Source organism: Anguilla rostrata, chromosome 17, assembly GCF_018555375.3.
Source record: "Anguilla rostrata isolate EN2019 chromosome 17, ASM1855537v3, whole genome shotgun sequence".
In the NCBI taxonomy this organism is placed as follows: domain Eukaryota; kingdom Metazoa; phylum Chordata; class Actinopteri; order Anguilliformes; family Anguillidae; genus Anguilla; species Anguilla rostrata.
In genome coordinates this window covers 8552503-8569380 of record NC_057949.1, presented here as the reverse complement: position 1 = coordinate 8569380, position 16878 = coordinate 8552503, and the positions used below count along the sequence as shown (strand labels likewise).

At 41.1% G+C, this 16878-nt stretch overlaps 1 protein-coding gene and 1 long non-coding RNA gene across 2 annotated transcripts in view; both read right to left on the bottom strand.

Moving 5' to 3' along the window:
* Positions 1–689: 689 nt before the first annotated feature.
* On the bottom strand, positions 690–8338 carry LOC135243275 (riboflavin-binding protein-like). The gene is made up of 6 exons (XM_064314986.1): positions 8149–8338; positions 6793–6982; positions 5938–6037; positions 4948–5076; positions 3464–3560; positions 690–3046 (listed from the first exon to the last, which is right to left on the bottom strand). Exons 2-6 carry the CDS (start codon positions 6956–6958, stop codon positions 2723–2725), a joined length of 816 nt encoding a protein of 271 aa, XP_064171056.1. The 5' UTR covers positions 6959–6982; positions 8149–8338; the 3' UTR covers positions 690–2722.
* LOC135243276 (uncharacterized) overlaps positions 690–16878 on the bottom strand; it is a 149232-nt gene continuing 133043 nt past the window's right edge. Inside the window, exon 2 of the long non-coding RNA XR_010326592.1 lies at positions 690–1464. This is a non-coding gene — a long non-coding RNA (uncharacterized LOC135243276). The remainder of the gene's footprint in view (positions 1465–16878) is intronic.

Below are 16878 nucleotides of genomic sequence, written 5' to 3'. Positions count from 1 at the left end.
ATTTTAATTATTTTATTTTCATGTATTTTCGGTAAATTACTGCCGGGGCGGACTGCAAGCGGACACACATAGCCTGGTTCACGGTTTCACGGAGTAAGAACCATTTAGTCCCAAGACGTCATGGTCACGGTGACAAACTCGGTCTACTCATAAATCGCTGGTCAGTGTTTTCAGTGATGTAGAATACTTCCATCGATAATCGAAAGAACTGCCATCTTGTGGCAGGATGCGTGTATTACACGACCTTTTGTTCACGCTTCACTCATTGTAACTGCTAAGGATAGTATCTTTTCAGGTAGAACACAGTATCTGCCACGTACGGCATGTTGAATGATGCATTACTACACGTACACGCACAGTAGGGTTATATGACCATTTATTAAATTCTTTTAATACTGCAATGCATGCAAAGCTCTCTCTCTCTCTCTCTCTCTCTCTCTCTCTATATATATATATATATAATTGATATATATATATATATTTTAAATGAAAACTATATGCATTTAATGTAAATTAACTCACTGCAATTATTTATATATTTGCCGCTAAATGTAGTGCATTTTGACCTACATAAATATCAAATCCTTTACATTTAGTGTTTTATGGTTTTTAAAAGTTCCTGACCTGAAATTTCAATCATGTAATGCTACTTGAAAAGTCATCTAATTCATGGAAATAAACCAGACACGTTTGCACACATCTATTCTTTATTGAGCACTTCAGCAAAACAAGAACATTTAAAATTCATACAGATCCTACACTGAGACAAAGGAGCATCAACACTCAGGTCCATCCATGATTATTTTTTCTTTACTGTATTTTAACCAGCTAAATTTTCTGGAGCACAGACTCACTCATCAGACTCATAAAACTCATGATAGTCTGAGTCTGACTAGGTTGACACATTGGTGTGGGATAAATCTGTTTAGGCTCAATGGATGTGGTCTCCAAACCAAACCAGTCAGTTATTTCACCTTTTGAATCACAGTCTCCTGTAGGTGAGGTTCCATTTGGATGTGTCAATCTGAGCCCACTCACTGACCGATGATGAAATGCTGGATAAAACAGTCCAGGACAAACCAGATTACAGGAAATTAATCTCACAAAGTGTATCTCCTTTCTGAACAATATAGAAATGCATGCTTTCGGGGTGCGGGAGTTATACATCTCTTCTCTGATCTGACTCTAGCTCCGGGGTGTCAAATCTTATTTAAAAAGGGCCGGTGTGGTTGCTGGTTTTTATTTTAGCTGCAAGACCTGATTGAACTAATTAACTAATCATGGTCTTCAATCATGACCTTGATAAGTAGAATCAGGTGTCTTCTTGCTGGGCTAAAACAAAAGCCTGTACCCACACTGGCCCTTTTCAGATAAGACAGGACACCCTTGCTCTAGCTCCAACTTTCTGGCTAACCCAAAATGCCCATATTTGTGTCTTCTGTATAGCAATATCATTAATATCACCTCTGAACTAATGCACTTGTTGTACGTCGCTCTGGATAAGAGCGTCTGCTAAATGCCTGTAATGTAATGTAATGTAATAGCAATAATAGCAATATTCATAATCATGTGAAAGCTTGTCAGAAACAAACACCATGGCTTCCTGCCTGCTATGAAGATCATTTTATTCATTCATTGTAAAGGTTTCGTTGCCGTTCTTCTTTCACTGTCAGACTTTTGTTCCTAGATTCTAAAAGACCTGCACTTACTTTGCAGAGGTACAGAAATTATCTGAAAGGTGATTTTTACAGCTGACCCCACTCACCTCTACATTTTCAAATCTTATGCTACATATACATTTTTGATGTCATGAACTACAGTTGCTGACTGCCCATGTATCTGAGATGACTGTGGACACATGTGAAGGAACCAGCATTGGCATATACTTCTATTTAGAAAACTATACCAGAGTAATTGGTTGGGAAAAAAAAACAAGCATACACAACAGACCCAGGCCTGGAGGTGTGCACCCTTGGGCTAAATCCTGAAACCCTGTTTTTATAGGAGCTCTGTGCACTAACAGAAGTCTACTAACTCACTTCGTCTCTAACATTGCCCCATTCTGTCAGCAAAACCATAATTCCTTCTGAAGCAAGAAAAAAAAATTTCATGCCTATAACTATATTCGTATGATATGTTATGTTGGGTTAGGGCTTGCAACAGATGGTACAATATATTAGTTAAGAAGGGTATACGCAGTGTACCATATTTGTGGTTAATATGGTATATGAATTATTTATGCAATTCATATATGTGGTATATGTTTTGGTGATGTATTTTATGTTATATGGTATGTCTGGTTCATTGTATGTGATGTGTAATATTGCATATATGATATATGTTGTGCATGTGTGATGTAATATATATGGTATCTTTTTCATGCTTGGTGTATGTGACATGTAATACCATGTTTATAGCATCCATGTAATGGTGGGCAATATATTGTTTAATATGTCAGTTTAAGTTTATGCAAAATATGATTTTAAGAATATAGTGCAAATCCGTGGATGGAATTAACATTCAGATGGATGGCTAATGTGTCTCTCCACCCAGCTGTACCCGTCATCCAATCACCATTTTGTTTTAATGCTGGGATACGGGGGTTGGATGGGGGTCTTGAAAGTAGCTATAAATAATGGTCCCTGTATTTATTGAAATTATTTGGCAGGGGGAGGGGGGTTTGCAAAATTTGACTTCTTTTCAGGGAGTGTCCCTCAGTATTCTAGAACCCACTGCCGCTGCCTTCTGCGTCATCCTTGGCGACAGAGCGTTTGCTCACAGCTGCATTTTTACCTCCCTTCCGAGCCTGTGGGGGCATTGGGGGCAGCAGGCGGTGGCAGGACCTGACGGGACGGGGGCCTTTCTGGGTGGTCTTCGGCACGCTGGCGCCCCCCTTGCCTCCCTGCATAGAATTGATAACTGCCCTGTCAGAGACGCTCAGGGTCAGGCAGCAAGGTCCTCCATCTCCCACATCCTCCTGGTCCTCCACTGTCATGAAAGCATCCCCCATCATGTGGTTGCACAGGTCACTCTCGTCCTTGTACATCTGCCATGCCCACGAACCAGCACAAACACAGAAAGACATGGAGGGAGTGAATCACACATCTGATTGCACATCATTCAGATTTACATGTCCAATTGATTGATTTGTTACTTTGCCTCACTTATTTCCACATGAACTATCCACTGCTTGTCTGGGACTCTTCGGGGAATGTCACCTTAGTGCTGTTTTTGACGAGGAAGGTAATATGACACTGCTGAGCCTCTAGGGGGCAGCAGTGATACAACTGAGAGGGCAGGATGTGGAAGGCTGCGATAAACACTGTGCACGCTGTGTACATGTGTGTGCGCGTGCGTGCGTGTCCCTGGCAGTGTGAGATTGCATCAGAGTCAAAGGGCTGACTGACATCCTCTTTTCTCATTGAAGCTGTGACCTCACCTGACCTAACAGAGTTATGCTTACCTGATGGAAAGGCACACAGGGCCCTGTACAGTTGACTCCCGCCCAGTCGGTTGTCCAGTTCCTTGCGCATGTCATGTCATTCTTGCAAGCCTCAAACCTGACAAGCGAAGGATTCTCAATCACTCCAATTGCTACTATTAATATCACATGGGCATTACTTTTTAATTCAGTATTTAATCATGCTTAAGAAAGCATAATGGATTATATAATGAGTTATAAATACTTTAATAACCCTTGTGTTCTGTTTACTTATTTGCACCTGTGAAACTGTTAGTCTGGGACAAATATACCCAGCACATAATTGGGATTTTAATACAATGCAAAAATCTAATTTATGCAGAAATACTTTATATGTGATATCTATCTCACTTACAAACAATATGAACAACATATATGGTCAATGGTTTCCATTTACATCTAACATTTAACAATGAAACTATCATCAACATTTTGTAATGATTCATATTTAATAAAATCCACTATAATTAAGGCAAATGGGCATAAATCCGTCTTTCGGATGAGACGTTAAACCGAGGACCTGACTCACTGTGGTCATTAAAGATCCCATGACACTTGTTGCAAAGAGTAGAGTGTTCCCCGGTGTCCTGGCTAAATTCCCAATCTGGCTCTCTCCAGCTTGCCACCTAATCATCCCCTGATTTAACTGGCTAAAAAACGTTCTCTCCCTCTCCACCTTCGCTAATGGGTGCTGAGCGTTCTGGCGCAAAATGTCTGCCGTACATCACCCAGGTGGGTGCTACACATTGGTCGTGGGTGAGGGGAGTTCCCACTCATCACTGTAAAGCACTTTGTGCATTCAGAAAAGTGCTGTATAAATGCAATGATTCATTCATTCATTCAAATCATGTTTATCTGTGCAAACTTAACATGAAACAAGATTTTCATGCAGCATATTATCAATATGTGTTATTTTGAGCTTCCATTCTCAATTTTATCTTGTGATATTCAAAGAAATCATATAGGCAAAAAGACATAAAGCAAATATGGATTAAGACCAACATTTAGAAAAACAAAACAAGAACCAGGTTGACACTGGTTTAGTCACTGATTTGGAAATACATCTCTCAAACTTGTCATTGCTCTTTTACTGAACGTTTAAAATGGGTCAGGTTGAGGTTAAGCACTTAGAGCTACACCATGTTCTGAAGTGCTTAATGGGAATATAAAATATTACACTAAATGTATTTTTTCACTTTCCTGGCTGGTTTTGGTAGCACAGACTATTTTTAATCAGTCTTTGGAGCCCAGCGATCTGCTTCTTTTCCAGAAAGATTCTTGAATTACAGAAAGATATTATCCTGAATACAACCACCACTCGTCTTTATCTTCGACTTGCAGAAAAACGTCTGTTTTTCTGTGTTCATTTCGACCAGAGGTATTTGTGAACATTGGCCCGCCACAGTTTGAAATTAACCCGGGCCTGGGACGGTATGAGTTTCATTTTGTTGCCATGGTGATCTCACCAGTTTGTACAGAAGCTGCGGCAGAGGGGTGTGGCCTGAATGGTGTCTGGGGGGTGGACGAGGGCCCACAGCATGGCGTCTGGGGAGCATCGGAGGAAACAAGCCACACTCTTCAGGAAGTTTGCACAACTGGAGGGAGAGAGAGGGAGCAGTTGACAAACAGGAGAAGACGGGACAAGAACGGCAGAAAGTGTGGGAAGGACAGCAGGAGGGAGAAAGAGAGAGGAATTGAGGAGAGAGACAGAGGGGGAGGACAGAAGCAGAAAGGGTGGTTGAGAAAGAGGAGGAATAAGATATGAAGAGTGGAAGGCATGGGTAGAGAGGGAGAGAGAGATGGAGAGGAGGGAGTATGGGTTCTTTAATTCTTGTAATTATTTAGGCTATTTAGTAAAACCATTCAGAAACGCTACATTTATGTCCATTTACAGATTCGACCATGGATTCACATTGTCAGTGCAGGCACAGAGCACCTACTGAGGGACAGTCATTTGCTAATCATGGATAGCTGGTTTTGTGGATCATCAAAGTGAACCTCTGGATTTTGCTCATGGGCTACAGCCAATGGCACTGTATATGTGACTGAAATAAAAAGTGTGCAACCAAAGGCCATGTTTCACAGGATTTCAGCACCGCTTGCTCTCCATTAGATGCCCACTTGAGCACTCTGCACCTGATTGTGTGCAGTGTGGGGTAAGCAACATGATGGCGATTCATTGTCAAGTGTATGGGGTAAAGAGCGTGGGGTTAAGTGCACAGTGCTGGGTAAGAGGTGTGGTGTTAACTGTGTAGTGTGGGATTACTACATGTGCAGTGTGAGATAATGGCTGTGGGGTTACGTATGTAGTGTGGGAAAAGGTGTGCTGGGTTAAGAGCCCATTGTGGGATAAGGGGTGTGTTAATTGTGTAGTGTGGGGTTATTACGTGTGCAGTATGGGGTTATGGGTGTGGGGTTGCGTTGTGTGGTGTGAAAGGGGTGCAAGGAAATCTTACCTCGGGCTAAGAGATCCACACCAATCCCAAGACTCATTGCCCATCATGGCAGCTGGGTAGCCTGAAATATCTTCAATGTGCTCCTGAGAACAGCAGGAATCTGGAAGTAAGACAAAGGGGGAGGAGGGGTGTGGGGTTAGAGAGGAAACAGGAGGAGAGGTGGGTAGATGGAGATATGGGTATATAAAACAGAGCCACATACATTGATGATCGCCACACTAATATATGTCTTGTGGTGGATAACAATTACTGCATGCTGCTGCAAACAGTGAGTACAAATTCAGCCTGAATCAGTTACTCAACAGAAAAATAACAGGGTTTTTTGCTGTATCATAGAGACAACAGTTTTTGTTCATTCTCCCCTTACCACAACTTAGTCCTGGCTCCCCAGTATTAATGTGGAATATTATCAGAGATGGAAAATTCAAATTCAGAAAGTAAAAGTTCTTCCCAGTATTTTGTTCCAATCACCTGGATTTGGTCATTGGCACAATTCTTCAGCCAGGAGGTAGAACTAATTAGTGGAATCAACCAATCAACTGGCTGATTAATGGATGGAAGAAACACAAGGCAGGACTTTTACTTTCTGCCTCTGAATAATGTGATATTTTATTTTGAAGTAAGGTATGCAATTTTACAAGTAAGTTATTTCCATGAGTTTATTTATACAATAGATCTATATGCTAAAGGCCATTTTAATTGACAGAACATCTCTATTTATGGAACACTTTACAGATATGTTGCCTTTTTTTAATTACATTATGCTTTGCTGCTGTTCAAACTTGAACTTGGACTTGATTACCTGGGGGGAAAAACATAGCGCGCGCACACTATACATGCTAGTAATGAACTCACTCTCTCGGTACAGCGCGCAGTCTCTCAGATTTGGCTCCGGACCGGGCTTGGGTTTGTGCCAACCGTCTTGCAGGCATGCCCCTTCCCAGCTCCATGCGCAACCGATCAGTACAGCCGATACATATGCGACCACCGTTAAAGGCATTGAGTCTTTTGTGCCGCCCATGTCTTCACTCTGCCAGATGGCAAACTACAAGAAACATTTGATAACTGAGTGCATACATTCGTACTGAGTGCATACATCAGGTTTAAAATGACACGGCATTAATCAACATTCCTGGTAAGGACGTGCATTCGCGAATCCTCAAAATATCCTTCGCTGAAAAATATTTTCAGTGACTTCGAAAAATACAACTTGAATCTTCCGAGGTGAACCACAGAAACTCCTCTCTCTGTAGCTGGTAATCTATTCAGCACTTGACGGAGACAAAGGGGGGATTCTCCAAAAATGGAACGCTTGATAAATGTAACGCTGTCACTGACTTATTCTACAGTTCGGCTACGGTAGTCATTTCAGGGCTGTACAAGTGCAGTTTAGTCTTCTACCACCTTCCAAAGGAACGAAGCAGTGCGATAACATTTCCGGGCATATTTAAAAACCTGTTTTTGAGCGATTTTCAAGTTTAAAGCTTTATTTGTATTTGCAATATATGAAATCAAACATCATTTTAAAAAGTTAATAGCTAAGTTTAGAGCCTCGTCTGCGTTGCTCTAACAATGTGCTTTTTTGTCGTTCATTTTTCATATAAATATGTTTACATAATTCCATTTAAAGAGAAAACGAGAGGATTGGTACCCAAGGAGGTTATGAAGAGGGATTCAGATTTTGAGATGAGAGGCTTACAACCATCTACATGTAGTGTCCTTTGGGCAGAACTTAGGTTTTTTTAAATTGTGTTTTATATGTGTGTATATATATATGCGTTGACATGGCATCATCTTCTGGACGCGACTCTCCCCTACTAACGCCTTGTATTTTTAGCTTAAAATATCAAAACGTTTGGTAAAACGTGTGATAAGATGTAGCCTATTTCTAACATAATCCGATAGGCTACTTAATAATAAACAAAACCACACAATTCCGTTTACTCGGGCATGACGCCCATTACCATAAGAACCATTGCATCTGGTCTGTTATTAACACAAAAAGATGAAACACCCCGTTCATACAACAACTCTATTAAAGAAAAAAGTCATAAAGTTAAACGACAAGCTCTTTGCCTATAACAATACTGAAGAAGCAGCATGTTCACAGAAATGGCCACATAACCACAGGAAACCTAAATGATCGGCTGCATCGACAAGGCAGAACCCGGTCCCACGATACATTCCTTAGGTGGTAGTTTGGACTCTTACCTGCAGAGCTGGTACTTAATATCTGTGAAGATATCGTTGCGGGATTTTCCCGAAATGAGAAAAGGAGAGGTGCGTTCTCTTGTCAAGTGCACGTTTAGTTCTGCAACGTTCAAGCTTTCCTGTCCCAATTCCAAGCTCCGGGTTCCTCCCTTGACATCTTTTGCTGTTTGTCTGTAGTTTCTTCAAGGGCATCTGCTGTACAAGCAAATCACCCGCCTACCCACCCCCACGCCCCACCCCCACTCCCAGCCCCCTTCTTGCCATAGTTGTTCTCAGAATTATTTGTTATTGTGGTTTTTAAGTGTGGCAGACTTAGTGGGGTGTCTACTTGGCGACTTTTGGTGTGAATTACTAGACTGATATCACTGATATATCTGTTAGGCCTAAATCAAAAAGGCTTCCCGTTGACCAGAAATGAAATATTTCGAAGGCTATAATATCTAAATTTCAATCAGTGCCTTTTTTCTACTAGTTTTTTTTAAAAATCTAAATTTATTTTTTATTTTCTTAACGAAGTAGGCTATTTAAAGTTTGATGGAATGTGGATGTTGCAGTATGGAATGAATCGCAGCCAGTATTCAAGCGTGTTTCTTTTCACCTGCGAAGTCACACACACGCGATTCAGACTGATTCGGGTTATTCCAGGTTGCCGGTGACTAGTTTTATTCCCCACATTGCCGCAGAAGCATTGTGTAAACACGAGATGAGCTGCCAGGTGCTGAATCCCCGGAGAACCCACCTTCACGGGGGTAGCGGATTCAAAATGTGTTAATGTGGACAGACGCTTTTCACGGTTTGGGAGGGCCTTGGAATTTTATAGACAGGAAGATTCATTTCCCCTCAGACTAGTAAACCGCATTTCCCACTCTCCACTTGATATACCGATCTGGGCGTCTGACTGTTGCGAACGGTGAGTCAGCAGAGCGACAAACAGTTCTTAATGCTCCTTGAGCCCATCACATCAGGAAGCGATGTTCTAACCCCAGGTGACACAGCATTAGCTATAAATCCCTGGCAAACATCTTTGGAACCACCGAAACAGATGGCACTTAGTGCCCTAGATACATTGATATTCTCGGTGAAGTTCCCCACCTCACCGTGATAAATACTACAAATTAATTTTATAGAATAAGCTAATGAAACAGATCTCTGTACAAACTATTCAGATCAATGAGCTTTATATGTGTGAAATGAATAAAACAATTACAAAAATTAATAAAATTCAACCTTTGATTGCTGCAATAGGTGATATTTAAGGATCGTCCAGATACAGTTACTCATGCAGACCCCGTTGCTTTGTGACATGCCATTTTATGCTTTGCCACAAGTGAGGCAGTTATTCCCTCACCCATGACTATATAGTAAGATATATTGGACAGAACCACCAATACTATTAACAAAGACTTTTACAACACTGTCACCGATCTGATACAGTAAACATTCCAGAGTGGGTACAAATGTTATCTGTTAAGAGTTTAATTAAAACGATTAGAATGAACACTGGACATTTTACTGTGCAGCCATTTTCTTAGATGTTTGTCACGAATGTAATTTGCCAATGCATTTGCTCTGTGCAGACTCATGCAAACAACAGGTAGCCTGTTTTGAATTATGCAAAAGCATTGTGGTATTGAAAAGGAAATGTAAAGTCGCTCCGGTTGTTTATCTTTTATCATCTCTGATTTTTGACGTATACGCATGCTGCACTGCAGTGACATTTGTCTTCGTGTGTTGTCTTTCAGAATGACAAGCTTTGGTGCTCTCAAAATGATTTGTTCAGGAGGCAAATAATCACTTGTCTGGCAGGCAATTTGTTTCACAGTCTCAATTCTCGTTTTACCCCTCTGTCACGCGCTGTAATGTTACCACTGACCTCTTTATTTCAGAGCCACACTAGCTACTTGAGCCCCATGTCGACTAATTCCAGACTTGAGAATAAAACCTCACAGTAGCAAAATGAAAAATTCAGCATAATGAAAAGTCAACAAATCTTTCATCGTAAATGTAGATTACGTTTTCGTAAAATAAAAAATAAATACACGGAAACAATTGATTATTCATGGTCTAAAATATCATTGGGTTTATCCTTATTAGTGCATTTTCTTTAGGCCTAATCCATCCTGTTTGTCACGTGCAGGCTGTGATGGCAAAGCAGGGGCAGCAGAAGGGATAGGTTGGATTTTGAAGAACAGGCGTTTACGCCGATCATACTCCCACTTCTGTACCCGACACAGACGGACAGTAGATTACACTTTCGCCCACACACTGTGACCCCAACCACCTTTACGACGTGCTCGCACAAACCGCTTGGCCGTTGTGAAAAGCGTGCGAGTCCAGGCTTCCTTGTTTGGTCTCGCGGATGAGATTCGGGCAGACAACCGATTTGTCTGCGATTATTTTGAATGAACTAATGGCATTATGTGTGCTACAGCTATTCGTGGACTGATGAAGTGAAAAACAGGAATGAGGAAACAAGCCACAAATAAGTGCTGTAGAAATAATTGAGTCAGGCATGGGTATTTCAATATGCTGTCATTTGCCGCGAGGTCGCCGCTATTGTCTTAGGCTTGGCAAGCAAAACCAGACCTTCCCCGCCGCTAATTGCTGGACATTCGTTTCCACTACTTAGAGGTGCTTTCTCTGATATACTGAGCTCTTTGTCATTTTGTGTGTATTATGCATAAAAGAGAAACCAAAACATTCCGAAGACACCTTTGTGTTTTGCAAGGCGGCGTTGCAAACGATGGAGCTGTTATGCAGCCGAACGTAAATGTGGAATTCTGCAGGGATAGCTTAAATGCACACGAGCTGTACCCCTTATTCAATGAAGGAATCTGGTAAGCGGAAGCCTGAAGCAGAGAAATTATGTTACAAAGAGTGTACTTAAACATACAATACTGTATGTCATATAAACATAGTGTGACAGGTACTTCTTTATATAGCTAGACTATAGGAATAATAATTAAAAAAAACAATTTCTCACCGCTCAGACACACAGAGAGAGAGAGAGAGAAACTAATGATTATCAGTCATCTGTTCTTTGGCACTGAGTTCAGGTGTTGCTTGCTGTAGTCGGAAAAAAACAAATACAAGAGAGAATTTAAATTTGAAATGAACTTTATTCAAAAACCCTTCACCAGCACAAACAAATACTAAGCAACTGAAGTGGTGAGTGACCTCTGCCCAAGATCACACTACGCAAAATACAAAAGATGAAAGTAAAGGAATGAAGTGACAGAATTAGAGAGAGGCTGCTCTGCCAACTCAGAATTTCACTTCCATATTTTGTTCCCAGGCAAATAATGCTAGTGAGGATGTTCTGTTGTCATTTGAAGTGGCAAGTGGATGCAAAATAAAAGAATAAAAAACACATTTCCTACCACTCAAAAATAAAACAACAAAGAGTGAAGGATGGCTAGCACTGTTCTAAACCTATTTTCAAAATAATCAGACTGACAGAAGTAAAGCTGCAGGTCAGCTTATAATAATTGTCTTTCTTCCTGAACAAGTACTAGAATATAAAGCCAGTGTCATGGTTGGCACAATGACTTAGTGACTTAGCATCTGTTTGTTTTTTGTTGTATTTCACTATGTGCACACCAGGACTGCAGTCTGACACCTCTTGCATAAAATATGAGCTGTAAACAACTCTTAAAGCACAGTTTGTCCTAGTATGTTCCTCCCTTTAATCTGCTGCCGTGAGCAGGTTTATAAATGCTGTTGCAGAGCACCTTCTGTCTGATGGGTTAATTACAGAAGTGCTGCAGTGGTAGACATATTACCACGGATAGTCACACTTTGACAAAGACAGACAATTAAAGTAACCACGACATGGAAGTATTTCTATAAAAATTCATCCAAGAAAAAATTGCCATTAAAAAAAAAATAGTTTTTGTAATCTTTTGCTGTCATATTTTTGAAGATATGTGCTATTCGTTCATATAATTGATGAGCAATATTTTAAAGGTGGTTGCATTTAATTGGCCTGATTTGCCTCCAGAGATTAAGTTTGAAGCAGATAGTGAACACTGACAGGTCATTTATTTTGCTCGAATGGAACGCTGATTTAATCAAGTTAACAATCCACCATTTCCTGTATTGCAAATGAACCGCAACCACCTGAGTAAATTGTCACTGTACTGCCCTCGTGTGGCGCTTATATGAATGATCGCTCTACCCAAATACGTTCTCATAAGTTCTCCACGATTCAACTGACCGGATGATGGGTTAAAATACTGCTTAATACAGTAAGTGTTCTGTCGACTTTGTTCCTGGGGAATCATGTAATGTAATGCTTTGACTTTGCTCATTTATATTCTTATATAGTCTGTCGTACATTTACGTCATTCATAGGCTACTCTCTTTTCTCTGGCGTGTATCTGTACGTTTTTGTTTATTTTACTGTCAGGATTATATGTCCGGGGACAACACATATACTCCGCCGGGGGTAAGTAAAGTATCATGCACGGTTGCACGTTATATGTGATTGATGTTAGTCACGGGACGCGCTATGTCAGTGGTAGCCAATCCTGTTCCTGGAGTTCTACCACCCATAGGTTTTTATTTCAACCCTAATTCGGCAGACCTGACTCAACTAATTAACAGCTCAATGCAGATCCTTAGCTGTTGAATGAGGTGTGCTTTGTTAGGGTTAGAGTGAAAACCTACCTAATGGTGGATCTTCAGGAACTGGGTTGGTTACCGCTGCACTAAGCTGTGGCACAGGGGCGACTGAAGGAACCGAGCAAGAAATAATTCGCATCCTCGGATTTGCGACGTGGCCTTTTATTTCACTGACAGAACTGCCTCGGCAGTATAGTATAGTAAGTTTGCCAATACTTTTCAGCACCACGGACAGTGCCACAGTGCCCGGAATCCGGTAAATGCGGTTGGCTGTGGATTCATCGTTAATTAAATCATTTCTTCCTTAAACCGTCCCAATATTCGCATTGTGTCATTTTATTAAATAGTCTGCAGTTTGTACCATTCCACAACGGGTTCAATGGGAAAATATAGAATGGACTGGAATGCATCCAATATAAAAATACACTCGTAACTGGAACGAATGAATAAATCTGCTTCATCCTGCAAACAATTTCGAGATTAAATTAAACAAGTCTTAAGATTTGTGCCGTTGTTCTTTGGTGTCCTTGCATCTTTGGTAGGACCGGAAACAAACATCTCGAGTGAAATTTATGCCTGTACCAAATATATCCCTGTAAGAGTGTGGCTTCAGATAACGCCAGGTTCCTAAACGGATTATTGAATGTCCAGGAAGCTGATTATTTCTAAATGTAAACACTTTGTCTTGATGCTTTAGTCATTTGCTTCGCCCATTCTTTGGGTAAGAAGTTGAACTGAGGTCCCGACCGTGGATGGCGCCTTGACACTTATTGTGAAGAGTTTTGCGGTTCCCATGTGTCCTATCAAATTACCCATCTAGGACAGTAGATCTCCTGGGACAGGGCTATGCAGACCTGCTCTAGAGTGTGTATGATTCTCCTATTTAAGAAACCATTCAGTATTACAAGCTTTGCACCCCCCCCCCCCCCATCTCCTCCTGACCTCCCCCCCCCCCCACCCCCATCTCCATTTAGGCTCCTCACTCTGTCCTAGTTTGACTTAGCATTGGTTAGGTCAGAGTAATGTTCACTGTGTGAACTGGACTTAATGTGTTCATGGCTATGAATAACTGTACAAAATGACTATTGTACCTTATCTGACCTGTGTTGGCACAGTGGGTAAGGAACTGCGCTTGTAACTGAAAGGTCGCAGGTTCGATTCCCGGGTAAGGACACTGCCGTTGTACCCTTGAGCAAGGTACTTAACCTGCATTGCTTCAGTATATATCCAGCTGTATAAATGGATACAATGTAAAGTGCTATGTAAAAAGTTGTGTAAGTCGCTCTGGATAAGAGCGTCTGCTAAATGCCTGTAATGTAATGTAATGTAATGTGTTTCATAGTTATTCCAAAGACCTTTGGTATGCACTTATTGTACGTCCCTTTGGACGTCTGCCAATTAAATATAATGTTCTGGTGAGGACAGCTCTTTTTAATCAGACTGTCAGTCCATGACTCCCACCCATAGTTGCAGGGTTCTGAATGCTTGCCACAGACTTTGGGTAATTCACCTAATCAGCTCTAAAAGCTTTCCATGTCCTCCATACTTCTAATTATACAGTAGACGACACAAGAAAGGACCAATCTCTCTTTCGTCTGGTTCAGGCCAAAACAGGAGGAAAATGTTATTGTACATTTTTTCACTCACCAGTACATGGCTATAAAATCACCTCTAGAGCTAGAGGTAAATAAAGCTACAGTCAAATCAGGGTTACTGTAGAGCTTTTGCCACAAGCTCCAAATTTGCTGTAAGGACCAATTCACCAGAACAATGCTTTAGATATTCCATATATATTCCATTATATATATATAGTCTTTTCATGACACAAAAAAATTATGTCAGTGCATCTTTCTCCACGATTTCAAGCCAAATTTGAAAATAGACTTGATCTTCATGCTATGTGACATTTCAACACAGGGGGGCGCAGTAATGTCCGATCAATCAGTTTAATTTTTCTCTCTATCTGGTGTAGAAGGAAAGACTGGCACCGTTCACAAAATGCCCTTTTGGTTTCTGTGAAATACCCCCTAATGAGAGCTCCGTGTGCAGGCACTTATCTTCATATTGTGAGCTATGCATGCATTGTACAATATCATTATATCACTGTACAATTGTACAATATCTTGTTTTGATATATTCAAAACATATCATATGCTAACTCAAATACATATGTGCATCTGAGATAGTGTCAGATTATCATTTTTATTTGGCAGGCAGAATATTTCGACATACTGTATTTTACGATGCATTCCTTAACCTTATAGATTTTGATTTGGTGTGCACTGCTAGTTACATGTGTAAAGATTCATCATCTGTACAAGTAAAAGGTGTCAAAAGAATAAAAAGAAGTAAAAAGAATAAATGGACACGTGACAAAAGACAACCACTCTTCGGATGTATATTTCCATGGGCAGACATACATCCTGACCCCAGTCTCATAGAGTTCTCTAATGTGTTATTAAAAGAAAACTATAACACCAGTGCTTGTACTACTCCTGAAAAGTGGAGTGCTCTTTCACTTCTTTGTTTACTGGTTATTGATCCTCCACCGTTTCCTTGTGTTATTAAAAAAAATAGATAGAATTAACTCTGCCATGCTTAGCTTTCTGTAAACTATGTTTTCTTGTGACTTGTCTGTTGAGGTTTTGTGGCACAGTGTTCAGGTTTTCTATGCTGTGAGCATGCAGGCCTCAGTGCTGTTAAAAGCTGTTAAAATAAAACGAAAGTAGTAACTCCTTGGCGACAAGCCCCATGCCAGCCCTTTCATCCTCCACGTGTCCCAAAGGAGTCAGTGCAGTAAAGCAGGGGGGATGAAATCAATGCTGCATCTGTGCGGCTGCCAATAGCGTACGCGTGGGTCTCGTCCTCTGGCGGACGCCTGTCAGATAACGGCAGTGCGTGTGAGAAGGGGGGGGGCGAGGTGGGGGCACTGTCAGGCCTCGACGCACTTCACGCGGGCTGTGCATTTCGGTTGGATGCGCGCCGAGGGCCCACAGCGGATTGGTGGATCGCACACGGGGTTAATGCCTCACAGCCGTATCACGTGCCTCGGGTTCAGAGATGAAAGTCATGCAGTGATGGAATGATAGATTTACTGGCCATATGTCATGAGGCACAGTGAGAAGGTTTAATCATTGCCAGCATTACGTAACAACATGAGCCTGCTGTGAAAAGACATGGGAACTTCTACCCATCTGTCAGGGGAAGCAAACAATTTGACAAATACCTTTAAGTATGTGCTATTTATTTTTTGAGGGGCTTTTTAGCTAAGTACAATGGATTTTTCATGAGCATAGGCAGTGACCAACTAGTTATGGATTTTCTCACATGAATTCATTTGAGACCGTGGGTATTTCATTTTAATACACACTTTGCTTTGCCTTGAATCTAAATGATAATTCCAATGTCTTCATTACTCTGTAGTATGTTAAATGAAATGCAGGCTTTCACTCTGAGGACCGAGGGTTCTATGACTGCAAGCAAACACACTCTGAAATATGACTAGCCTCTCCTTGAAGACAGACCCTGCTTTCTGTGGTGATAACCCATGACCTCTGTCATTCTTACAAGCATTGATCGCATGTCTGCAATCGTACGTGCTTATCTTCACAGTCCACAGTGATGGTTGAATAGCCAGGGATTTCACATACACATACAATCATGAAAGCAATTGGGATTTAGGTGTAGGTTTGTATTAAGCTATGCAAAGGAAGGATATCAGATCTCTAAGCCTGTTCTGGAAAGCTGGTTTTAATGGAATGCCAGTTTGTTCTGTTTATTGAGTTAGCAATAGTTTGGTTTTTTCTCAGAGATTAGCATACAATAAGAAAAAAATGAAATATACTGAGACTGATGCTACATGGAACCTATCAGGATATGCCTGCCTGCCTCCCTACCTGCCTATGTGCCTGTCTGTCTGTCTGTCTGTCTGTCTGTGCTAGTGGTTCCCAACCCTGTTAATGAAGATCTATCATCCTGTAGGTTTTCATTTTAACCCTAGTTTGGCACACCTGATTCTACTCATTAGCTGCTCAACCATATCTCTAGCTGTTGAAAGAAGTGTACTTTGTTTGGATTGGAGTGAAAACATACTGGATGCTAGGTATC